The sequence below is a fragment of the Amblyomma americanum genome, chromosome 2 (genome assembly GCF_052857255.1).
Source record: "Amblyomma americanum isolate KBUSLIRL-KWMA chromosome 2, ASM5285725v1, whole genome shotgun sequence".
Lineage (NCBI taxonomy): Eukaryota > Metazoa > Arthropoda > Arachnida > Ixodida > Ixodidae > Amblyomma > Amblyomma americanum.
This window is the reverse complement of record NC_135498.1, coordinates 110,055,354-110,081,217: the sequence shown is the minus strand read 5'-3', so window position 1 is coordinate 110,081,217 and position 25,864 is coordinate 110,055,354. Positions and strand designations below refer to the sequence as shown.

Here is a 25,864-nt window from a genome sequence, read left to right as displayed (position 1 = left end):
AATGCGAAGCCATTATACGGCTCGTCGGCAACGAAACCCTGCTTCTTTGACCGCAAAAGCTGTCGTGAAACGTCCGAGTCGGCGTCCGCGAGGTACCAAAAAAATGCTTTTTTTCACAGGCTTCGGGGAATTCAACCCAGGACGTTTAGACTGCGACGCGAGCATTCATAGGTCACAAACGCGCGTTGCTCTTTGACAAAGTTGAACCTAAAAAACTCAGCCATACGACTGTATGCTAATTATTGGGCGTGTCAAAAGAAAAGAAGAAGAAAACTAAGAATTAAACATAAAAGAGACATAAAAACAGAAAAAATCAATGTTTTCGCATTCAAAGCACATAAGAAGTATTAGGTGTCCACCGCAAATTCTGCCATTCCTACGACCTCCGGTGCCTAGCCGCCCTTCCTTGTTTTGTCAATCCAAACTAAGCAGGACTCCCGACCAGTGCCGCCCAGTGTGCTTTCACTGCGGTTATTCCGGCCACATCCGTCGCCACTGCATGCCCGTACAGCCGAATGGGAGTTCGTGACTTTTGCTTTGACGATCTGCGACCGCACCCTGGCTAGTGATGACTGGAGATCGACGACAACTTGCGTCGAGAGGAGAGGGTGCCGAACCACCTTTTGCTCTCACCAACGCCGTCAGCCTCGAGCTTCGCATCACCACGCCGCAGTTACGCAGCCGCAGTGCGAGGATGGTCTCCCAGCCCTGGCAAGGGAAGCTGAAGGCAGCAGCCTTGTGACGTGACGCTGAAGCAAAACGCCATAGAGCCTCTACGGACCACGCCGGCTAAGACGCCGCACCAACTATGCTGATTCCGCACACAAATAAAGGTTCGACGACTGCGCCACATGAGATGAAACAACGCCGGCGCTCAGCAAATTCTCATCAACGCACTGCAGCCACGATTACATCACCCGAAGGCGCCTATAAGCCGGACATCAAGACCAATTTTCAATGCGAAAACACGGACTACAAATCTTAAAGTGGCTCTTCATGGCTTGAGCTTAAGAAAGGGGCGGCCACTTGCGCCGGCCAACTTATGTCAAACATTCTTTCGCACACAATTGTTTGAAAATTGAAACATTTTAAGATACTCTGATGTGAATGCCGAAGGCAATAATTCATTCTTGTGTTATGTAGAGAAATCTTTCGTTTAAGGGGTTTCCATCTATGGCATCGACTGCCATACAATACCAATTGGAAACACTTTTGATGATAGCAAAAACGTTACCAGAAAAAAATGGAAGACTGCCGTCGGGTGATCAGCGGATATATTGATTGTTATAGTGAAAGCTTACATGATATGGAAAAATTGCGTACATAAACAATTTCCTGCTTATAAATGGTCCTGGCCAAAATTACATGATGGAAGCCAACAGTCACACAAACCATATAACATAGGGAATTTTTGTTCAGTGGAATATGAATAGGGAAGTCGTTATTAAGTTTTAAGGCAATCGATTAGAAAGCAGAAGACAAACTTCCACATTCCTAGTTCCTTGGTTTCTGCGATTGTTTGGTTCCGTGATGTACATTATAACAAGCCGTCTTTTCCGTTCCTTTCTCCGGGATTTTGGGGCACGAATCCGCACCTCTGGAGGCCACCTAGTTTCACTGTCATGACTATGCACACCACCAGTAAAGGTGAGCGTACATGCGAGTATGTACCCGCAGCCTTCATAGTTCTGAAAATACATTCGCGAAAGGTGACCTTAGGCATGAACTTTTTGACTGAGCATTGAGCAATTGTTGACGTTCAAGTATATCACGTTTTCGACGGAGAAAGCCCCACCTTCGAAGGCAGCTGTGAACCATCACGCCACCTTTAGTGTGCTCGATGAAGAAACGAGCGCTCCACCTCGATCAAGCGTCATTGTCTCTGTGGGCGCCGGAATCACTGAGAACATCGAGGGCTCCATTGAGGTAAATATGGTCTTCCTCTTAGATCACGGACTGCCCATCGCTAGAGGTATCACACGTTTCCGAACTGCATGAGCAGAGGTGCTTTTATACTTAGATGACATAGTTATCTTCGCATCTAGCTTTGTTGACCACCTGGAAAGGTTTCGATTAGTGCTGGAAGCACTCAAGTCGTCAAGGCTAACATTGAAAGCAGATGAATGCCGCTTCGCTATTGAATAGCTAAGTTTTCTAGGCGACACCATAAGCCAGGGTGGAGGACACACAGACCCGCCGAAACCAGCTGCTACAACACAGTTTCGGTCACCGGCCGATAACAAAGCTGTGGGCACATTCCTTAGATTTTGTGCGTATTACGAGCGATTTGTCAAGAATTTTTCGCGCATCGCCGGCCCTCTGACTGAACCGACAAAGGCAGATGTGTCATACTCGTAAATAGGAAGTGCCGCAAGCGTAAGCAAATAAAGAATTTCAGCGTCGTTTGCAGTCCTCTCCGGACCACGGCCACTTTGATGAAAAGGGCGAGACTAAACTGTATACTGACACTGAAGGAAGTGACCGCGTACTGCGCCCGTTCCTTCTCGAAGGCCAAGGCTTCATACACGAAGACCTAGGAGGAGCGCCTCCCAACGACGCAGTTCTGGCTTTCCAATTTTATGGACGCATCCGGCTGCCTCGCTCAATGAAGCCAACACCTCCAAGACTTACACATCACCGTCGCCTGCACATCTGGACACAAGCACACCAACGCGGACTGCGGGCTGCGACAATTTTTTTCTCTTTTGTCCCATTATAATCTATGTTTACTGCGAGCTCCCGTCGACAATTCGCCGGATGAGTACGATTAGGTCGCCTTTCTGGAAGCAATTAGCAGCTGCGACAAATAGCAGTTGCCCCCCGCCGTTCCCAGCAGCCTACGAGAAGGAATTCTGCATGCTTTGCACGACGCACCAACAGCTGAGAACCTCTGGTTTACCGGAACCTTGCGTGAGCATGCACGGAAAGCGCACCGACGCCCAAAGCCACGTGCAATACGAATCCGGTGAGCGTGTGTGGATTTGAACGGCCATTTGGCGCCGATTTCAGTGAAAAGCTTTTGCGTCCCTACATCGGCCCGTACAATACTGTACGTCGAATCGGAGAACTTGACTACGAGGTCTTCCTCGATGGAGTGACAGTATATTAATGGCACGGTTCGCACCCTGAAGATGTGCACGTTGTGCGCCTTAACCATTATTAGGAACGCTAATGAACTCTTGCGTTTGTATCCTGAGTATTTTCTCTTTACAGTGTTTATTTCTTCACATTTTAATTTTTATTGTAAAGCATCGGACGATGCTTGTTTGAGATGGTAGTAATCCCACGAAAGTCTCTACCGTTTCCGTGTTCACGGTAAAAGCCACTCGCACGAGGCTTTATCATTTTGCGTGAGCCGCGAGATTCGATTAAACTTCTCTCAATTAATCGCGGCCACGTATAACTGATTCCACATTATTCCAGAACTTTGTTACTTTCGCTCATTTATCTCGAAGTTTCTTTCCCTGCTTTAAATTAAGCTCCGCTGGGAGCCACACGAATTCTTTTAGACGACCACCTATCACGCTTGTTGCTACCTCCGCCACCGAGTCATACAGTGCTGTGAGGGCTCAGGCTAGCCAAATGGTGTTTTTTCAAGCCTTTTATTGCTTGTTGCTGTACCGCCGTCACCAATACATGATAGTATTATAAAATTTTGAGCAAGACTTCTCACGGCTAGCCGAGCCTCAAACTCGTCTGGCATAGTACGAGCAACCTTTTATCTGTGCCTGAGAACAGCAGTAGTGTCTTCGAGGAGCAGAGCGAAAATCTTGAAAATACGTCCATACTCTGCCACTGATGCTGCATCTTCGCCCTCAGCGCAGCCCTCCTTCAGAAGAGAGATGGTGTTTAGCATGTGATTGCTGGTGGAGCCCGCCCCTGGTCGCGATCCAAGGCGAAATCTGGTAAACCTAAAATGAGTGTTCTGCTATCGTGTGGGGGCCAACGAAATTTTGACTACACTTGAATAGTCGCCTGTTTCGCACCGTGAGTATTTATCGCACTCTGTTCGGGGCGAGCTAGTTAGCGCCCTGGGTTACAGTAATTCGACGTCACCATCATTACAAGTCACGCATTAAACAAATGCTGACTGCCTGTCCTGTGCTCCTTTCTCGAACAGTTCATCTGACACAAAAAAGATCCCGCTTCTTGGCGCTCAAACCATATCCGCCCTCGCGCTACATCCCAAAGGGGCCGCGCCTAAGTTGGGGACTTCAAAAAACGCACCTCAACGACACTTCGTCTCTTCATGCGCCGACTTCTGTTGCTTTGCTTGCGGAATAGCACCCTCGACAAGAGAAACCCAGGCCCTATGGACGGTTTGTACCTACGAGTAGTTTCTACAATACTGATCGACGAAGTTCGTCAAGCATGCCACAAGAAGCTTCCTTCCGGGCCCCTCGGATCCCGGGCACCAGTAGCACGGCTACCTACTGACCGAGGCTTGCTTTACTTGGCAAGCGCCAAGTTATGACTTTCCAAGAGTGCCAACGTTGCGACCCACCATCTGCCAGAGCCGGCCCGACTGCTAACGCTCATTCACATGCCGTGAGTCCCTTTCCACCAGCTCAGCACGGACATGCTTGGCCCATTTCCGACGCCATCATTGCGTGAGAGGTGGTCGTCACTGACTACATCACCGGTATTGCGAAGTAGCAGTGCTATGGTGGAATGCCGCTGACATTGTTAACTTTTCGACTATAGCACAAGCCTCCGTCACATTGCTTGAGCATCGTTTTAAGAACAGAGGTACGGCATTTTCACCAGCACTTACTCAGGAGAATATGCGGCTCAGTGACACAAGTGACCGTAAAACCATTTCTTACAATCCTATCGATCAGCTCAGGTGCCGCCGTTTAGTGATGGCAGATGCCGGGGTGAGCAAACATCTTTTACCTTCCTTTTTGTTATTTTAAATAAATAATCACTATATATATATATATCGATATGATTTTTGCGTACGGCGATGCTGACCATAAGAACTTGTCAGATACCGTGTTAGTTCACCTATAACACTGCGTTCCAAGAGACGGTGCGGCTCACGCCGTTCCCTCTTCAGTACACGCTCAGAAGCCAACACTCCAACACTGTCGCTTCGTGAACTTCATCTCGGGTACATCGGTCTTTAAGACAAACTGTTTAAACTCAGTGAAGTCAATAATGAAGTGCTCCCGAAATGTACCGTCCGCTCCTCCATGAGGCAGGCGAGATCTGAATTCGACATATCACCAGAATGCCCTACGTGTCATGTCCTCTAGGACTACTCCAGCGAAGCCTGGCGTCAGGCACTCTATTCAAGCCCACCGTGTTAAGCCTTTCATTGCAGCATATGGTGGCTTCCTTTTCAAAGGGGAGGGGGCAATGCCACACATTTAGGCACTCTGCTGGGGCTGCCATGTGATTGCTGTAGGTTTATTGGCGCCCGCATGACTGCATCGTCTTCCCCGCTTGAGCGCCATTGGCATTGCCGTGCCTACTAAAAGTTCTTAGCTAAACGCTCTTCCGGTTTTGGTGGCAATATTTAATATAGCTCTATGCCTGGATCGAATATGAAACAATAGAAATAGTTTACAACCATAATTATCTGTTCTTAGAGTTCTTGGTATCTGAACAATATCATTTTATAGTTTGTCTTTTTCATCAGTTTCGGATAGGAACGAAAGTTTCCGACCAGCAACCACGCTCTGGAAGCATTAAGAGAAGATATATATTAAGCAGGCTGATGCCGCAGATCGAGACCACAAGAGTAAAATAACAAGGACTGTAATAATCGGCCGGAGTGCATTTGGCAGGCTTTCTCGGGGGACGAACAGCAGTTTACCAGTACCTCTCAAGATGAAACTATAAAGGCAGTATCTTCAGGGTGTTAACGTACGAGGCAGAAACGCGCGCTAACTGAAAGCGTCCAGGGTAAATTAACAACAGCTCAGCGAATCATGAGAAGAAAAACGTAGGAGTAGCTTACAGCAAAAGAGGAGAATAGAAGAATCGAAGTCAAGAAAAACAATAGGGCGGGGCATGTATTGCGAAGCCTAGATAACCGATGGTCCTCCCAAGAGAGACCAAGCCTTACATGGGCCCGAATGCTTCAGCTTGGCGGGTGAGATGATGGAGTCTCCAGCGATCAGTAAGCCGCAGCTCGCACAAGAAAGAGCTAACTGGAGGAATATGGGAGAATCATTTGTCCTGCAATGGGTGTAGTTTGGATCCTGCTGCTAATAAGCTTTTCCAAGAGTTTTATGAAAGAGTAAAAAAATATGCAATGAACATACTCAGCGCTGTCAAAATAATATATGTCATGAGAGTATTTTGTTGTCGTGAGAGTATTTGGTTAATCATGTTATGGTGCTGAATCTACAAAGAGAGCAAATCTAGAAATTTCTCAGGGCATCGTGGACTTGAGCAAAAGTAGGATATGGTGGAAAACGCGATGCTGTAAGAATCTATATGAATGAACGTCCGAGAGAAAGATTCTGTTTTGGACAATATCTGCGTATAGCCGGATTTGAGCACGGGCAAGATTTTTTCTTTTTCATAATGAAGGAACTGGGTCCATCGAGTTTCATTAAATATAGGGGTGTGACATCTCCGACATCTGCGAAAAAAGCTGTTTATCTCAATGGTTCGACACCTCTTTTTATTTAGTGTCCAAGCCTCAGATCATATTAGGAACACGTGCGTTAGAAATCCAAACCGTCAGGTAAATATAAAATACAAGTGAAAGAGAGGAAATTCGAGACCGTTTCTAGTGAACATCATTGAAAGTAGGTATTGAATTCAGACTTTAGAGAGATAGGGTCGCCCTTCGGCACATTATTAATCAGGAAGGTATCCACCTCCGTGCTGAAGGTCGTACTTATTTCCAAAAATTAAAAGGTTGGCTGCTCAAGGTCAAACTAATAAGAATACTAATAGAACATGCTCAAGGTCAGAGTAATAGAATTTGATTGCACTCTTGGTTTAATCTCATATTCCTCCTTAGTTTCCTTCAAGAACTAGGCTCTGCCGGGACCACTGCTGCATTTTGGCTGGCGTAACCTTGCTCCACGAAATAAGAGTTGAAATAATTCTTTTTCAGTAAAGGAAAGAACAATTTTTCTGTGTGGCTTTGTGGATTGTGAATACGTGTTTGCAAGATTTTAAAATGTTTTCAAAAAACAAATTAGTTCACATCACTGGTTATAGGTCCTGGAACCCTTTAAACGATTCGCTCAATGTCGCAGATCGTCCGCGAGTGTTAAATATGAAATCTTAGAACAATATATTTGGGTTTATGGACATCAAAAGATATTCAGAAGGAAGGGTCTCAAGTATGTTATCTCACAGTCAGCGCAATTCTCCGAAATAGTGGCATATAAAAAGAGAATCACATTTAGACAGTGCTTGCTGCGTGTTGCAAAACTTTAGTCTAAGCGAGGAGAGAGAAAATACTTTAATTATCTGCGAACTGAGAGAGCGCGCCCTTTAAGAGATAACAACGGCAAGTGAATGCCAAGTGTACTGTAGTCACATAACTATATTCGATGATCATATCTCAGTGTCTTAAATTGGGATCATATCCACAAGCAAAATTTTTGTTTTGACTACTTGGTTTATGGTTGAAATAATATGAAGGCATGATCATTGCGGACAAAAATGTCCAAACGACCGGACAAGCTCCAATCCGGTCGTTTCTCTCTTTTGTCACTGTTGGTCATGCCGTCTTTCTATTGACATATGAAGCTCCTCGATGCTCGAAACCTGGCTCCGTTAAATAACGTTAGCTGCTACAAATTTTTTATTCTAAATACAAGAAGAAACTTTCAACGATACCCGTTATAGCTCCAGCTTTCACCAAACTGAAACCGGTTCGAGTCATGCACGCTTTCCTGAAACCATGCTTATGCAGCCTAACAATGAGTGCGGAATTAGAAGTTCCTATTGAACAGATGTAAGGAAACTGGTTAACAGTGTTCCTTGAATTTAGGTTAATAACGCAGTTTTTTATCACAACCAGTGATTAGTGCACAGGCAGTAGGAGATATTCTTGCTATGCGATCAGAAGCGTTAAGTAGGCTATAGGTACAGAATCTCAATTGTACCTGATCTGAAGGCACGTTCGTTTCGTTGAACACTCGAGCCATCGTTTTCAATGAGAATACAATGTTCCAAGTATGTCGGGAGAAAATTCTTCCCTTATTCCAAAACCTTTGGGCTGACTTCACGCTTCTTTAAGGTATTCATTTCAGAATATCTGGCATTTTGAGCACCCTTCGCTTCGGACAGTGTTGTTGAGCCTTTAGAATTTCTACACACCCCTTGGAGTCATGATGCGTGACAGGACATCACGAATGCTCATAAATACACCTTGCTTGCTGCAGTTTATCAGCCTGTATATAGCTTCACATCGGTCAAATGCTTCTGTACGCGCGCAGCTTACTCCCTAAAAAATGTCTCGTGTGAAAGGGGGTCAAAAGACGCTCTACTTCTGTTCCCCGAAAAATATTTCCTGTGAAATATTTGTATTATCTACTAATTTGGCTCGTCAAACACAACATGCAACTAATTTCATGCTCAATGTTGCTGTTTACCCTGTATTTTTTTCCCTTACTATCTCGCACTTCTACAGCCCCTGTTTAACTTGTATCGCCATAGATCTGCAGTTCGTTTTATTTTAGTTCTCAGTTCCATTTGCACATTCTGTTCTCACCCTTCTTCTGTTCATTTTCACTCTTGTACAACTGGCGACCAGTTATCTGCCGAGTTGTCTTCCTCAGCCTACCCTCCATTGTAATGTGTCCCACCGAACTAGTTGGACTCAAAATATATATGAATAAATTAGCAAATTAAGGCCACCTTCACTACGTATAGAGGTGAACAATTACAATTGTCATTCTAATGAAGCAAGTACCATGCTGTATAAATATATATTCAATCAGTGGAGACAGTTACACTGCCTCCACTGTATGCTGGTACACACCAAGAGAACAGCCATACTTACGACCCAGATTTCATCTTGTTTCAGCATACGGCCAAAAGGGTGGAAGTTGAATTCCTTCATAAGCTTTACATGGTATTCTTCGAACGCACTGGCCTGATCTGCTCCAGCAAGGCCTTTGACCGTACCATCCCAGAGTGTCTTGTCCAAGAAGGGGATAAGTTTGTGCAGGTTTTCAGGTGTCTTGCCCACACCTGCGTTAGTTAGTCTAACAGTTAGTTAGACTGTTAGTTTACTACTTTGACCCCCAAATCACACGCACTGGGAGTATCGTTGTCTTGCGTGCTTGTACTACAACGGTGCACATATTGCATTAATTCGCTGCTCGACTTATTGCCTCTGATAGCTACTGGCAGCTGGGCTTCCAGTACGAAAATTGCGATTTTTTAAGCACCAAAGCGGTGCTTATACCAACAGAACATACCTTTTCTATACCTTCTCTCATGACGCAACACCCCTTTCCTAATCGACATTTTTTAAATAAAAGGAATATACACAGGTTAAAGATTTTCGGCACAAGTCTGATGTTCATTAGTTACTAAAACCTTATTGAATAAATGCCAACAGCATATAAAAGCTTAACATTTATTTTACTCGTGATGCTTCACAAAAAATTGCTTCGGCTAGCCAAGTCCCTAGATGAATGGTGGGCTTCCATTTTGCCGGCGTCGTAACTCTTGGCCGATCGACACAGGATAACCATAAAATCAATTAAAAGTCAATGTCTTGTTTGTCGCGATGAATTGAAGACGAGAAGAAAGTATGGCGCTCGGCAATTTGCAATTAGCTGTTACAGTTCAGCTTATGCCTAGTTTACATGAACCCGATAGCAGCGGGTCGAGTTTAGCATGGTACTGAGAAAAGGCACCCAAACATCACTGTTGGTTTAAATGAACCCAATGCTATCAAGCCAACTGTCACGGCACGCACTCCGAAGCGCAATCGTGCGAGTAGCAGAACCGGCCTCTTGCTCTCCTCAGTAGAACATGCTTTATCTATATGTGAAAGCACGCTAGCGTTTTGGAAGGGTTTGCACACCCCTTGCTGCTGGCTTTGTAGATCTGACTTGACGCATTTACAAGGACCAGTTACCGGTTTTCTTCCCGGACAACGACCGCTACCCGACCTGGCCCAGTCCATTCTTTTATTTGTGAGCGGGCAGTTGTCTATGCATAGAGTTTTCTCTCCTTTCACTACGTGACTTTTTTCTGGCTTGCTTGTATGCATCGCTGGCTAAATGTGTCAGTAAAACAAAACTATGAGCGGGAAACGCCGCAGCCGCCAGTTAATTAGATTGTGCTGAATACCTCTATGAAGTATTGCTGTCACTTCAGAAATGCCTTTTTGAAGAAGTCAATAAGGAAAAAAATTGCCGCAAGAAAGTTTCACTTTAGCTCATTTTGCTAGTCTCGTGGAGCCTTCACAGGTGAAAACTGTGCTGCCGGCCTGATATTAACGAGGTGCATCGCCGATTCTGCAGATGTCATCCATACCTTGAAGGCAGGGAGCTTGCAAGACAATGGAGCGCGTGACGTTAATCGCACCGATCAGTAATGAACGATCCCACAAGGCGCGGTTGAGCAGTGAGGTTCAGGCAGACTTTACGCCTTGAAGCAGCCATTTATACCTGCCGTCACCCAATCCCTCGACGTGACTGAGAACTATTTGAGCACCATGTCCACTTAGCTCTACAGAAGCTTCGGCATTGTGTTAGGAATCCATAAAACTTTTTCAGAGAAGCTGCGGTGTCCAAACAACGAAGCTGCTTGTCGACACAGTGGAAAACCTTCTGGAAGTTTTCCTTATCTGCTATGCCTACAAGGCCCTAATATCAACTACAGATAGGTTGGGTGAAATTTTGTCGTGCAAGAAAGAAGATAACAAAGGTATTCTTTTCTATTCATTTGTAGTGAGAGAAACGCTACACCCGGATGCCCAAAGACACTCAGTCAGGTTGTGTAGCTTGCAGGAAGAACCGTGGTAAATGTCCATGAGAACGGAAATTCGCTAAGAGCGTGGTTCACGTTAATGTTCTAACATCCTCAGCACTGCAAACACAGATGCAGAGCTGTGGCTGTCTGCGCACAAAAAACACAACAAAATCCGGATATCAGAACCGTCTCATTGCTCCATTCGCGCACTTTGTATCCACTAATTTCTGTGGCGTTGTTTTTATTGGATAATTTGATACATTAAAAATTCTGCAAATTTTTTCCTTGTATCCAGCAAGCATTGAGAAAGATATTCAAATGTGTACCATTAAACCCTTCACAACGTACAAAAAATCTTGGTTTCCGAAAGGCACAACTTTAAATTGATAAAGGTCATCAGGAGTCACAAAGGCGGTCATCTCACGGTCCTGGTCATCTACAGAAATTTGCCAGCAGCCGGATCGAAGATCTATGGATGAGAAGAATTTGGCACCCTGGAGGCAGTCAAGTGCGTCATCGAAACGCGGCAGGGTGTACACGTCCTTTTTAGTGATTTTATTCATGAGGCGATAAAGCAAATATGTCAGGAGCCATCCTTTTTCTTGACAATTACGACGGGTGGGGTCCAGAACTGTGTGAGGGTTCGATAATGTTTTTCGTGGGCATAACATCCTCAATGATATTCTGACGCTCGGCGGGAAAAACCCGGAATAGGCGGTGTTGGAGGGAGGGGCATCACCGGTTTCAATGCGGTGCTGACGGCGAGAGAGTGGCCCAGCGCGGGGTTGTTCATATCAAAAATATCCGAAAAAAATCGAGAGGGGCACGTAGCTGGACAGTTTGGTCGGCACAGATGTTGGTGGCCATCATGGTCGTGAAGGCGCCCGTCGACAGTCGAGACTACCGGCACGGGGCGATGGTGCCTTGAGCAGGGGTGGCGGCCTACTTAGCGGCGTGGCAAGGAGCGAGAGGGGATAGCGTAGGCATGCAGATGCCGAACGGGAGCACTTAACAAGAGATGCCGAAGTTGAGGCAAGACAGAGGGAAGGCGTTGGCATGAACGGTGGCTATGGTATGAGGTAGAGCAACGTTACGGGAGAGCAGGATGTCAATATTGAGCGTAACACAATAGTCGCCATCGGAAACTGGGTGGGATGGGGTCAGTGGAACGAAAGAGGCGGTTCGGGATAATAGGCGAGTATATTCGGTACTGACCAGTCGCAATGATACATCGACTGGGTCGGAATCCAACAGTGGAAGTTCGAGAATTAAGACACCCTTCCAGCAGTGGATGAGGGCAGAAAGTGCAGTCAAAAAATCCAAGCCGAGGATATAAGGTCATGGGCACAGGTGGTCAGCACTGTGAACTTAACCGGTATACTCTGGGCGGCAGTAGCAACGCGCGCAGCACACATACCGGCAAGAGCAGGCCTGACACCATCTGCGACATGCACACGGGACGTTGCAGGCGTGAGGACTTAGCGGAGGCGACGGCGGAGGGCAGCAGTCATCACTTACACATGAGCACCAGTGTAAATCAGAGCACGCACAGGAACACATTCGACAGTGAAGTCCAGGAGTTTCGATCGAGTGGTTGAAAGCGGATTTGTGGTCCAGGTCGATGATGCAGCTCCCCATTTAGTTTTCTAAATGCGAGCGGCTGTTGGACGGTGACTGTGGGGGACGAGAGCGGAGGCCTTTCGGCGACGGAGAGCGGGAGAATTGGCGTGAATGGGCAACGGCTGCTTTTGGATGGTTCGGACGAGGCTCGAGGCGAGAAGCTGCACGACAAGGCGGGACTATAGAAGGAGGAGAAGCCGTTGCGGGGCGGTGAAGACCATGAACTGCGGCAATGGCAAGCTATGTGGCAATGTGAAAGCACCGGAACCAGATGGGGTGGTCGTGTGCCGTGCGCCACTTATCTGGATTGCAGTAACGCAGCGGAGAATAGTAGGTGCGACGAAAAACAGAGGTAGGTGGCTAAGGGGGGTTCGGGCTTCTGACGGCGCACACTGCTGGAGGGAGGTTCAGGTCAGCGAGTTTCTGCCGCACGACGGCCTGTGGAAAGTTATCAGGTGCGGGCGGACGGGGCATCACAGGCGCAAGGGCCTCCAGTTCACGGCGAACAATGCGAGTGACAGTGTCGGCTACGGGGACATCATTGGAGGACGTGCGGGACGGTAATCACTGTTCCTCGCAGGTAGAGGTGGCAGCCGTATTAGGGAGCCGAGAGAACTGCTGGGGAATTCGGCGGCTTTTAACCTGCTCGAAGCGACGGCATTCTTTTATGATTGTATCCTGGTAGTACAGTCTTTGCAAACAAGTAAATTAAAAGCATCATCCGCAATCCCTTTCAAAACATGGCCCACCTTGTCGGACTCGGCCATGGCGGCGTCAGCATTGTGCCAAATTGCCAAGACATCTTTAATATATAGGACATGGCTTTCTGTAGACGACTGAGCGTGCGACGCTAGCTGCTTTCTCGTGGAGAGCTTCAGGACATCGGGTTTTTCTAACAAAGTGCGGAGCTTTGCGTTAAAAGTGCCCCAGCTTGTCAGGTCGTCTTTGTGAGTTTTGTACCAGGCCCGGGCCGTGCCAATAAGATAGAAGATAGCATTCGCCAGCATCACGGTGTGATGCCACCGGTTATAGGTGCTCACTCAATCATACAGGCTGAGCCAGTCGTTTACATCGGTGCCGTCGTTCCCGGAAAAGGTAACGGGGTCACAGGGAAGAGCCATGACCAAGAAGGGAGCAGTAGGAGTGGTTCGTGACCCGCTGGATGGAGCCATGATGGTAGCAAGCCCGACCTGACGACCGCTTCGAAGCTTCGCGGCGTAGAGATCGTCTACCCCGTACCTCCACCTAAGATGTTACGTGGCCCGAAGTCCAGGAAGGCACAAGTACGACCGGAGCACAGGGCACAGATCACAGCAAACACCGAGCGGATAGCGCGCACAGACCGGACACGTCCTTCACGTCGTCTTTACAGAGATTATCTGTTGCAATATCACAGCGAAAGCTGCGCTACTGTAGTGTAAGATTGGGAACATGTTTGTATGATGGAGGTTTAACGTCCCAAAGCGACTCAGGCTGTGAAAGACGCTGTAGTAAAGGGCTCTGAAGATTACGCCCACTTGGGGTTCTTAACGTGCAGTGACATCGTGCAAAACGCGGGCCTCTACAATTTCGCCTCAATCGAAATTCGAGCGCCGCCGCCGGGATCGAACCCACGTCTATTGGGTCATATTGTAAGAGTTGCACTTCGATAGCAGCATATTTTGAAACTCGTCGCTGGCCGATACGAGATTTTGCGTTGTCTTGTGTCAGTGCCCGCGGAAGCGTCAAAAAACGGCTATGTTTTGAGTGGTTTGATGCGCTCACGAGTTCATGGTTCATTTCTGAGTGTTATCAAAGTTGTGGCCGTGGGAGACACAGCCAATAATAGGTTGTTCTGTGCCAGACAAATTTTATTCGAATCTTATGACTAGCACGCATCAGTTTTGCATAGAAGCAGGAATCGCGCTTATGATACTCAAGTGCACATCCAAGAACCGTTTATTTCCTTATAGGAACGGGCGCAGAGGATTTAATGTGTGTTCGTCCAGATAATATCTGGCGATCAAAGTTGAGCCTTTTTTTCGCACGCTCTCAGTGTAAGAAAGCACTAGCTAAGAAATTTAGTGAAACTATCACGCCAGAAGAACGCAGTGAGGCTTAATTGCTGCATCTCAGTGTGTTCCAGACAAAGTGACGGCTAGTCGAATATGTGCTACAAGTGATGGCATTGTTTCTTTGAGCATGCCACGCCGCCGAATTGTAAGTTCGTTGACGTTTGATCAGGAGTTTTGTCAATACTCATTTTACCGCCCGATGGTCAGTTCTTTCTGCAAAGTTGTGCACGTGATTGTGGCCGGCATACGTCCGGGTGCATTGGCCGAAATGTTTAAAGTGTATGTCTTGCAGCAATGCGAGTCGACTAGTGCCATGCGGCCTGTAGGGTACACTTGTGTAGTGGAAAGCGTGCTCTCTTCGGTGGGCAGCGCCGAGGAGTGCGCATCAACGCCTCAACCACAGCACATCCTCGATTGTTGGGCGGGAAGCTCTCTACTATATTTTCGTGCCCGCCAGCTTGATGGAAAACCTGAGAATTCTCCAGACTCCTGCGATATGGTGGTGAAGCTAAGCACCTGTCACAATTCCGGAGGCATGCAACATCTAGTGATCGAGAGCATCGTGCTTCAGGTGCATCAAGAGCTCGGCATCCGCGAGCTGTGTGTGTAACTGAGCTAAGAAATCTGCCGCCGCCTTCTACGTAAACGCCGGTGCAATATTGTGGTCAGTTTCTAATACCTGAAGCGCGAAAATCCGTTGGTCGCAAAAAAGCCCGTAAAAACCATCCAGCGAGGTACGAACACAGTATTTTGAAGCCCGTTTTTTACAATTCCTTAAACCATTTCCGTCTCAAACGGCAACAGCGGTGAACTGCACAATGACGTCATGGTCGAAGATAAACCTGGCTGAACAAAAATCCTGATGTCGATATTGCTAACAAGCGCAGTTGTTTCCAGGTGGGTGTGGTGACATGGCAATAACTGTCATGTGCACTCTGACGTCCGTGAATGTCGGTGGATATGCCGATAGGCGCCTCGGACAAGGCTGAGGATCCTTAAATTATGTTCGACCGACCAGCTCAGACAAAATTGGGTAAAGGCACCTCATTTCGCCATTCAAGCGCAGTTGTTTCCAGGTGGGTGTGGTGACATGGCAATAACTGTCATGTGCACTCTGACGTCCGTGAATGTCGGTGGATATGCCGATAGGCACCTCGGACAAGGCTGAGGATCCTTAAATTATGTTCGACCGACCAGCTCAGACAAAATTGGGTAAAGGCACCTCATTTCGCCATTCAAATAGATCATCTATTTATCAAAGACCAATTGATTGACCTAACTGGAACACATTTGTAGCGTCCTCCTACATATGCTCCTTCACGTGCAATAAAAATTCGGAAATCCTGCAACGTTCCTGAGTTCAGTAAAAAATTTCAGCTGCGCATACAGTCATGCACCCCTTTGTATCTCCTCATCCGATGAGAACACTGCCGCTTTTCGCTGTCCAAACATTAGGCAGTCAGGGAGCAAGGACTCGCAGGACGTGAAACAAAAAAAAAAACTATGCAAGTCATTAATAGTCGTAAATATGGCAAAGTTACGAGTTCGATACTTGTGATGCTGAAAAATGGCATTTTTAGTCAGCAGTCCACGTCGGTTTGTTTCTGTTGAAGGTCTGTGCCGGTTCTTCAGCACGTCTGACTACAGATGGTGTAGTTCACTGTTCTCGCCTCGGGGGTACGATACCCCATAAAGAACGCCTTTAGGGTCAAATAAAGGAAGCATGGCGTTACCTGCTGATAGATGTCTGCGAAGTCTTTTGTAGCGAGTATGTCTTATGGTACAATTTCAGTAAGGTTCGCACTTGCCCGCGTGTCAAAAATAATCATCTTACTTGGCATTCAAATATGAAAATTCGCAAATGTTAACACCCTCACTCCTCTTCGGTGAATGTCTCAAGTGGGGTGGCCTTCTGTACAGTCCGTTGTGGCACGTGTTCCCCGCACTCTCTCTCCACAAAAAGGAAGCTGCATACTTTTGCTGGCAACAACGTTGCAACTTTGGATATGCTCCATAGTGAGGGAAAACTGTGCACTTCGCGGAGTCTCACCGGCGACTTCATTGGTTGGTGCTGTCCAGAAATTTCTCGGGCGTGTAAATTTCGCAGCCGCAACGGAGAATGGAAAGAAATTTAGCCCAGACCGACCAGAGACAATATCATGTGCCTTAAGTATTCAAGAATATTGCAAAAATGTCCTGTCTGGCCGAAAGACGCGGGTTCGATCTCGGCCGTGGCTGTCGCATTTCGATGGAGACGAAAAGCTAGAGGCCCACGTACTGCGAGATTTCAATGCACGTTAAAGGATATCCCAGGGGGTCGAAATTTTCTGGAGCCTTTTACTACAGTGTTCCCATAGCCTGGGTTGCTTTGGGATGTTAACGCCATAAGCCAAAAAATGTATGTCGGGTGTGGGGATCTTGCGCAAACGTTCAGCGGGGCCGCAGGCTTCATGCAAACATTGTAGGTCAGGTCAACCTGCTACCACATGGGCAAGCCAGCACCATTCTCAAGGAAAATAGTTATCGGTCGAAAGAAAGAGCTTGAGCAATCCCTCCTAAAAATTTCTGGCCCTCGATCCAAGTGACCGCTTCATGGGACGGAAGATCCTGTGGAACAATGTTCGCCGTCCTCGATTAAAGGGAAAAAGCGGGTCCGCTGGCTTTAGGGCCAACGATGTCGTCAGGATGGCGTGTGCCTCGACGGGCCCGTAACGAGACATGCTGCAGCAGGTGGCTATAACCTGTCTGCTCAAGCGGGAAGTGAGCTGTTTGAAACGTTGCGCTTAGTGAAACAAGATCCCTGGGTGTACGTGGGCCAGGTCTGGCTTATTTATGACGAAGACTTCGCTATCACCCCATCACTCAGAGCTTTTAATATTCGAAAATAACGTGTTGACAACTTTCGAGACGTAAGAAAAGAAGAATGACCTATTGCATGCATAATCGAACCTAATAGGCTTGGCTCTTGGCTAGTGGCGCTTGGCTCAGCGACACTAGCTGTGCGCTATCTCGAATACATGATAATAAATGAAGCTCAGCCGGTGGCTCCAGTGGCTTCATTCAGAAAATTGCATATCATTGTCACGTACAGCCACTCTCGCCAGAGGACCCGCCTACTGATCCCACATTGCGGACGACTGATTTTGGAAGATTCGATGTGCAGTGTTTCTGCCAGCGCACCGAGCAATGAATAGCTACAGAAGGGCGCGTACATATGGTTGTACGAGATGAAAAAGTGCATATTGACGCGGCTTGTAGGCTTGCAAGCTCGTTCTTTTGCGTTGTGAATAATGTACACGCCGTACGTGTGTGCGATTGAGTGAAGTTCTTGGTAATGAGTCGTGTTCTGCTATGTATTCCAAAATCTTGCAACTCTCGAGATCATCTGCTTGCATGGCCTGCTGGTAGACCGCAACCTTGGCATTCGCGCCACTTGAGGAAACTACGCCTCAACACACCAGGACTTAGAACGGTGGCAGGTCTCGTCAAAGGAATGCTGCCGGGGCTCGATGGAGAGAGTTAACAAGGAAAACGCATTACAACTATTAGTGCATTAGCATTAGAAGCCTTAATCTGAGCCCCCACCGATGCCGGCGTAGGTCAGGTTTCGTACTCTGAAGAGCCACCTGCCGCGGTTGGATGGTTGCAAAGTGCAGAGAATGATATCCAATTTCCCTTTGAAGGAGAGAAGAGGGAGTGTTCGGAATGTGGCTGTCCCATGAAGAGCTCCCCCAATAATTATGATTAAAAAAAAGTAATAACCGCAGTGTAAGTAACGAAACCACCAAAATTTGAATTCTCAGCCTCTCCCAAACATAACATAATACACATTTCGAACGTGCAGGTAAGCAAGAATTAACATAAATGTTTCCAGCTGCTACCTTTCAATCTCAACAACTTAAAGGTACTGTAACGTGCTAGTTCGTAACAGTAAAGCTGTAAAGGTGATAAGGAAAACACCCAGACCGCGCTTCTGTGTGTTTATTTGGATAATGTCGACCCGCTGATTTCAAAGCGGCTAGCAGTACATACGATCTGCAGTCACACTCGGGCTAATATTTGAGCAGACTATATACTTTTGAGCCATGACAAAGGAATGCATGCAGGTGTCAGACTGTATTCAACAGACAGTTCTCAACCAGTGCACCGCGAGGTAACTTCAAAGTAGGTTTCATCCTTGCTGGTGTTATCTCTAACCTTGTGGCAATGCGTTCACGTGGTGTCCCGCTTTTTAAATAGTACTAAGCTAGATGCATTACATCATTGCGCTGTAATTGTTGCCTGCTCACTGGGGCAAGGCAAGCACCGATCACGCATTGCAGGTGGCCCCCATTAGCAACTCACGGACTGATGGCGGCGCGACCTGCGGGACTGCGGCGAAGGCGGTCACAACGAATACTTTGGTGTGACCCAGACCGTTATTATGGTTTCTTCCGGAGCATCAACCCCACTTGCGATTTTCACATAGCGTATAAATTAGGTGTGACTCTACCTGCCTTCATCAGATTCTCTTTTGTGTTGCGTGCACGAAATACTTCCAATAAAGAAGTCGGAAGCGCCAGCCATCCACTGTGTCGAGCATACAGTGCATACCCCAAGTGTAACCCAAAAAATTTGATTAGTTTTTTCGGCAATGGCCCAATTATATGGGAAAGCCCACAATGCGGAGCGGATATGTAATAAGGAAGTAAATACACATAGACATACACCCAATTGAAGGCACGCGGCTGCAAAGAAAAGCTGTAAAGCTTTTGCAGAAGCTTCGGAGTTGCAGAAAACTTAGTCCTCGTCCGGGCACCAGGGTAATATGGCGTTTTCTGAGAAATGCACAAGCACTGATTACACTTCTTGGCACTTGCTTTCCAGCCTTGCGTCTCAGAAGAAGAAAATAAGAGGTAAAACAAAAAGGTACAACCGCTCGCACAACCGCTAGGGTGCGAACCTAGGCGAGCAGATATCAAATAATTTCTAGCCTTAACCACTCGGTCTCTGCTGCCACGTAGGTGGCGCGACAAAATTTGGGGGACGCTTAAACTCTGGCTTAAGGGTATGACGCGACAGCGCTAATAGGTCCCTTCAGTGCCCTGGGGCCCTCTTTGCATTTCACTTATCTTACATGGTAACTTCTCTTTGTTTTATTTATTTATCATGAATTCCCGTGAATTTCATAATTTTTATTTTGCTCTAATATTTTTAATTTTATTTTTCGGGCAATTTTTTATTCAACACAATACACACAAGACCTTCTTTTAGCCATGTCCATCGAACGTGCCTCGATAGCCTTGGCTTAGCGTGCTAGACTCACGACCCAAAGGCCCTGCGTTGAATTTTTATTCTCATCGCAAGTAGTGTACGTTACATTCTTACATATTACAAAGGCGTCTCAGTCATGCTGCGGCAGTATAATCACAATTTATTTGTGGTTTTATCCAATTTCAATTCCATTTGTCGTCACGATCCTGTAGAACATCGGCGAATGGCAATTTAGTTCGGACACCCCAGAAGCTGCTGCCGAACGTGCACTGTAACTCTATAGTAGTAAATGCAGGTAAGCTATGAGCTCACGAAAGTATGTCGCACCAAACCACACATCATGCAGCAAAAAAGAAAATACACTTACCATTCATGCAAACGTCATACAGCTTGGCGATGTACTTGACAGCGTTTACATTGACGGTGGCCTTGGCTGTATTAAAAAAAAATAATAAATACAACGAATTTTTTTTTTTCGCACGAGGTAAAATCTCGCCACAAAGCGACTTTAACAAGTGAGCTCGTCTTTGAAGTCCATTTTCACCGCTTCCTCTTTAGGAAAAGATTGTTTAGCCGGCGATGTTGTTTCTGCACGAATAACCATTTTTCATCGCATGGCCCAACTTTCAGTGCATGTAGGTCCGGCTTTTATACTGGTGATTACTCAAGCAATTTTATTTCCGGTCTTCAGTCATCGGCCACGTTAGCATGCCATCCTGTTCACTCACTGCGTAAACCCTGTCTTTAGTGTATTTTAGAAGAGGAAAAAAAAAATGTGCTTCTCTCGGAATCAGTGACTGCCGGCTTTCTTGGTATGTGTGTTTCAAGAGCTCCTCGATACCTTATCCTTATCTACTAGTTATCTTAGCCAGGCTTGTCTCGGTTATGGGAGTCTTCATGCCATAGGAAGCTTAAGAGGCCTCTCACACAGGCTGCCTCTACCACCGTTCGATGACGTACTACGCGGCACTTGAGTTATAACAGGACGTTTCTACTTCTCCCGCTGCGACGGAGGGTGGCGCTGGTGAGCACTCTTAAGGTTAAGTTACATGAAAAATATTTTTTTTTCAGGACGATGTAAAATCTCGCCACAAAGCGACTTTCAAAAGTGAGCTCGTCTTAGAAGTCCATTTTCACCGTTTGCTCTTTAGGGATAAGATGCTTAGCTGGCGATGTTGTTTCTGCACGAATAGCCATTTTACATCGCGCGGCCCAACTTTCGGTGCATGTAGGCCCGGATTTTATAGTGGTGATAGCCGCTTTCGTAGCTCAGTTGGTAGAGCACGCACGCTCCATGCCGAGGTCATGGGTTCAGATCCCACTGGAGGCATGTGATTGTTTCATATAATTTATAATCAGGTATCTTCCGGTTAAAAGGTATACACTGCTAATTTTGTATTGATCAAAGCCAGAAAATAAAAACAAAGAACATTCCCTAGTGCTATCTTCGGTTCCAGTGAATGCTGGATTGATCCACACAGAGCGTCGCATGCATGCACACAAATTTTTTCTGCTGCGCTAGCTTCGAACACATGCGAAGACACGCCAAGAGGCATGACACTCTGCGCGTTACGATATTTCGGTGTTGGAGCCCTTCCTGGCACTTTTATTTGTTATAATACATTTTTCTATCTTCATTCGGAAGAATGTTTGCTCCTTCTGTTCTATGTACTTTCTTAGCGCGGTTTGGAACAAGCGGTCAAGCGGGTCTAGGCCAATTATTTCGTACGTTTACTGAAAACGAGAAAAACATCACTCCTAATATTTAACATTCTCGGTTTGTTCATTATATTAGGGGAGGCTTTAGCGACGCGTGCTATCACGAGGGCATGCAATAAAGATCAACACCGGACGAAATTTGCACAAGGAGCAAGGTATTCTCCAAGCACTTGCCTAAGGCCAAGTACAGGGAAATTATCAAATTCACGGAAGCTTCGAGCATATGACTTGGTCGTGAAAAACGGACTGAAAAAGCTTGAGCTTTGTTTCAAGCATGTCACACGAGCGTCACTACGTGATGTGCGTGTAACATGACCTCTCCTTTTTGCTCCCTCGCTATCTCTCCCGTGTGGGTTGGTGCACCGTGCAGAGGCAAGCACCGTAGCGCGGGAGGAACAAACAATGTCACGGGAAACTTGCACCAAGGAATCACGTGAGTCAAAGGGCGGGGGGGGGGGGGGGGGGGGAGGGGGTGTGCTGTGCGCTCGCTGAAGAAGCGGGCTTCTTCTGCGGCGAAGGTAATCGCATTTTTGAAATTTCAACAGGGGACACCGCTGTTATTTATAGCATTCTACAAACCTTCAATTGCACCCAGGCGCCTAACAGTACTGGATTAAAAGATTAACTATCAGAACCTAGTTAACCAGCTTTCTAGTGATGTGCGCTAAATCTGTTTATTTCATATCCGCCGACAGTGGTATTTGCCGCAGAAGCCATCTTAATACCTTATACTTTCAAAAATTCAGGGGGGAGGTTCCCTGGCACGTCTGGCATATTCGAAAGTGCACTGCACACACTAATCCCAAAAGTGTCATTAAGAATTTCCAATTTACGAGCACACTTCATTCAACCGGCCGCACGGAGTTAGCCAATAGTGACTTGCACATTGCACACGTGTCATATCCTAATATAGTATTGGGGTTTACCATTAGAAACTTTTACGTGGGTGTGTTTCAATCTTTGTCCAAGAGAAACAGAAGATAAGCAGGATCTCTCAATCGAAAAGTATGTAACAGCTGTATTTTACCAGTGCTCTTCTTGAGGCAGAAACTTGGAAGCTAACGAAAAGAGTTCAGCTTAAGTAAATGGGAGCGCAGTGAGCTATGGAAAGAAAAATGTTGCTTGTTACGTTAAGAGACAGGGTGAGGGCAGAGTGAATCAGGCTTCAAACACAGGTTAATCGCATCCCAGTCAAAATCTAGAGGAAGAAATTGGTTTGTACAGGATGCATGTAATGCGCAGGTAAGATAACCGATGGTCCTTCGGAGTAATGGACCGGATTCCAAGAGAAGGCAAGCGTAGCAGGGGACGGCAGAAATTTAGGTGTGCGGATGAGATTCTGAAGTTTGCAGGGATAGTGTGGCCGCCGCTTGCACAGGAGAGGTTAAATGGAAAGATAGAGGAGAGGCCTTCGAACTGCAGTGGGCTGCAGCCTGGTGCAAAACACCCCAATGAGCCATCAAGTCATCGCCATAGTATACATATTCCTGTGCCGCTTTCTCATAATTATTTTTAAATACAACTTTTTTTTCCTTGAGCTGTTAAAGAGTAGAACCTGTGCCAGACTCCGTTTGAAAAAAAAAAAAGAAGATTCCATTGATGTCCTTCTTCGAACCTTAAAATCATAACTTCCGCGCACCTATATGATAGTTGTGCCTGTATATGTGTTTTGTGCTTTATTGTTTGATTTTTGTTCTTTTATGTCCAGTGCATTTGCTTGTGTTTTGTGTCGGATTTGTATAGTTTTGAACTGTGCTGTCTTTTCACTGTGAACTTATTCAAATGTTTCCGCTCCTTTAATAGCCTGAATCGGCTGACAGTATCCATAAACGAATGAATGATGAAGATGTAATGAAAAGGTTAAAGCATTATGTTTGGCCAACTGGCTGCTCCGTGTGATGTGCAAACTACGTGCCAAACACGTAGATTTTATAACGTGATCTAAAATAAAACTTGATATCTCCTTCGAACCATTAGATATTCGTCGCTCCTTCGCTCTTTTTTGCTTACTTCGTAAATATCGACACAGCACCAGGCCATCTTCCCTGCCCTTTGAAGAGCCTTCACGCATTTTATGCCGCCTACATAATCAGTATAGCTATAAACGCATATACGGAAGAACCAAAGCCTTCAATTCATCTGCACTTCCGCGTGCCATTGTTCTTTGGAATGACCTTCCCGAGGGTATCGCAACTATCTGCTACCACCATCCAATCCAAGACCAGCTGCACAAACACTTTCTTTAACGACATGGTGTCTTGTTATAGGTTTTTGTGTCCCATAAGTTATTTTTCTCTTCGTTGCTAATGTATTATGTTTAGGTTTCTTGTGCAATTTCAGCAAGTGGCATTTTTATTATGTCTACTGCTTTTTCTTTAGATGTGTATTGGGCAGATGCAATGCATTCTTGCTACTTTTTATGTACTTTTTTATTGCTCGCGCCGATGAATGTCTTGTCGTTACAATTTGTCCTGTGTAATTATAATTGTGTTTACTTTTTTGCCTTGTACTGCGCATTGAAGTAAACAAAATGTTCCTATCGCACTTAATCTGTTATTTTGACCCTCTTACTCAATACCCTTCTGGGCCGTGTAAGGTAATTTGAAGAAAATAAAAAAAAACTTGACAAGGCTCAAGAGCTGATTATTTCGCATACTCAGGAGTCGGACACTGATGTCAAATTCATCAAATCAAGCTGCATTTATCGCATGAACCTGAAGAAAAACCTTAATGCAATAGCAGCGATCACAAGGAATTTAAAACTGCAAAGAAAAACTGAACGGCTGCGCAATGATGCCCCAGGTGGAAAACCACCATTAAACTCGCTAGAAAAAAAAAAGGACGCAGCATGGCAACTGCTTGCAAAATTAGAATACAAAGAGTTATGTTAACCCCGACAACAAGTAGCACCTTTGGCGCACTAATGACCAAAATAAAACTGCCGCTACTCACTTTTTAGAATTTCATTCTGTAAATTGTACTTCATGCACAAACCTGGATGATTTCAATTCTATATACTAACTGGAAAGACATAGATGGTGGAATTAAAACGGACGGTAGATTTACGTAATTAAGCAGAATGCGAATTAGATGCGCTGAAGCTTCAGCTTTCAGTTCCGTTCCGTTGCTCTGATCCATTCTTCACCTATGGAAGTTGCTGGAATCACTATAAAGGGCCATTGTCCATATATGCCGAATCGCTTATTCTCTACTTTACATCCATATATCCCTTGGAGTCCTGATACCCCTCCTGGCGTAATGGTACAGCGGCTAAGAGATGCGCAACAGCCCCTGCAATGGCAGGTGGCAGATGCTGCCTTCGGTGGAGCTTTTAAGACCCAGTTTGCACTTCGAGAGCAACCTCTCGCAACCAGTCAATTCATCTGCCACCTGCTACCGATGGGAACCGAACCCACGACCTCCGAACTCCGCGCCCAGTGCTCCACCAACTGAGCTACGACGACGCTGTGGGATCTTTTGCTTTTGGGGTATTCAAGTTCACCTTTGACCTAACTTAGAGTGTTCTCACCAGTGCCACCCTCGTCAATAAGTGGTGGACGCAGTACGTCCTATATTAGAGCTGGTCTGACATGCAAATATATATTTAAACCTGGCAGGTTGCCCACAAACCGGAGGGCAGGATAGCAGCCTGCCAGAAAGCAAGCTTCATGAAAACAAAGAAACAATCACACAAACAGGCAAACACGCAACGACTTATTGGTAAGCTCAATCGCACTAAAAGAACAGTGGAGAGCGCTTGGACAGCACGACAGAATTCCGCGAGCGCTCGCCGTTCCGAACTACCGCAAAGTACCGAGAGTCCGCCTATGCTCGAATAAATTCCCACCCCCTTTTTTTTAGGTTTTGAATTTTTCTAAAGAAACCAGGCAAGTGCCGGTGCGATAAGGTCAGTGTCCGGCAGAAGTTCAAAAACATTGCATAGATGAATCAAGCGCCAATTTTTCGGTATCTCCGCGACGCTTATCGCGCAGGAGTGTAAACGCTCCAATGAGATTGTTCAGAAGATGCGCCATAGGTCAAGTTCAAGCACTCTCCAAAGGAAACCAACAAAGGAATCCCCCTGAAGCCATCGCGGCAAGATCTCTTGAACTTCGAGTCCACAGCACGGGCAGCACTACCGGAAGGTCCGAAATGAATCCTTCAAGGACTACCCCATTACCATTCTTCTGGACGGCAGCGATGACAGAGCACTCCAAGGCTAGCGGGAGTGAGATCTCCATCCGTTACCAAGGATCGCCGCGCCCCTATCGATGACTACTCGGACATAATGTTTTGTTCAGGCTCGGAAA

The 25,864-nt window shown here is 46.3% G+C and overlaps 1 protein-coding gene across 1 annotated transcript in view; it reads right to left on the bottom strand.

The window, feature by feature from the left end:
- The window catches only part of LOC144119988 (uncharacterized), a 161,699-nt gene that overhangs the window by 110,871 nt on the left and 24,964 nt on the right, over positions 1-25,864 (bottom strand). Inside the window, exons 6-7 of the mRNA XM_077652477.1 lie at positions 20,203-20,268; positions 8,981-9,171 (exon numbers count right to left, since the gene is read on the bottom strand). Of these exons, the coding sequence (XP_077508603.1) occupies positions 8,981-9,171; positions 20,203-20,268 (257 nt within the window). The remainder of the gene's footprint in view (positions 1-8,980; positions 9,172-20,202; positions 20,269-25,864) is intronic.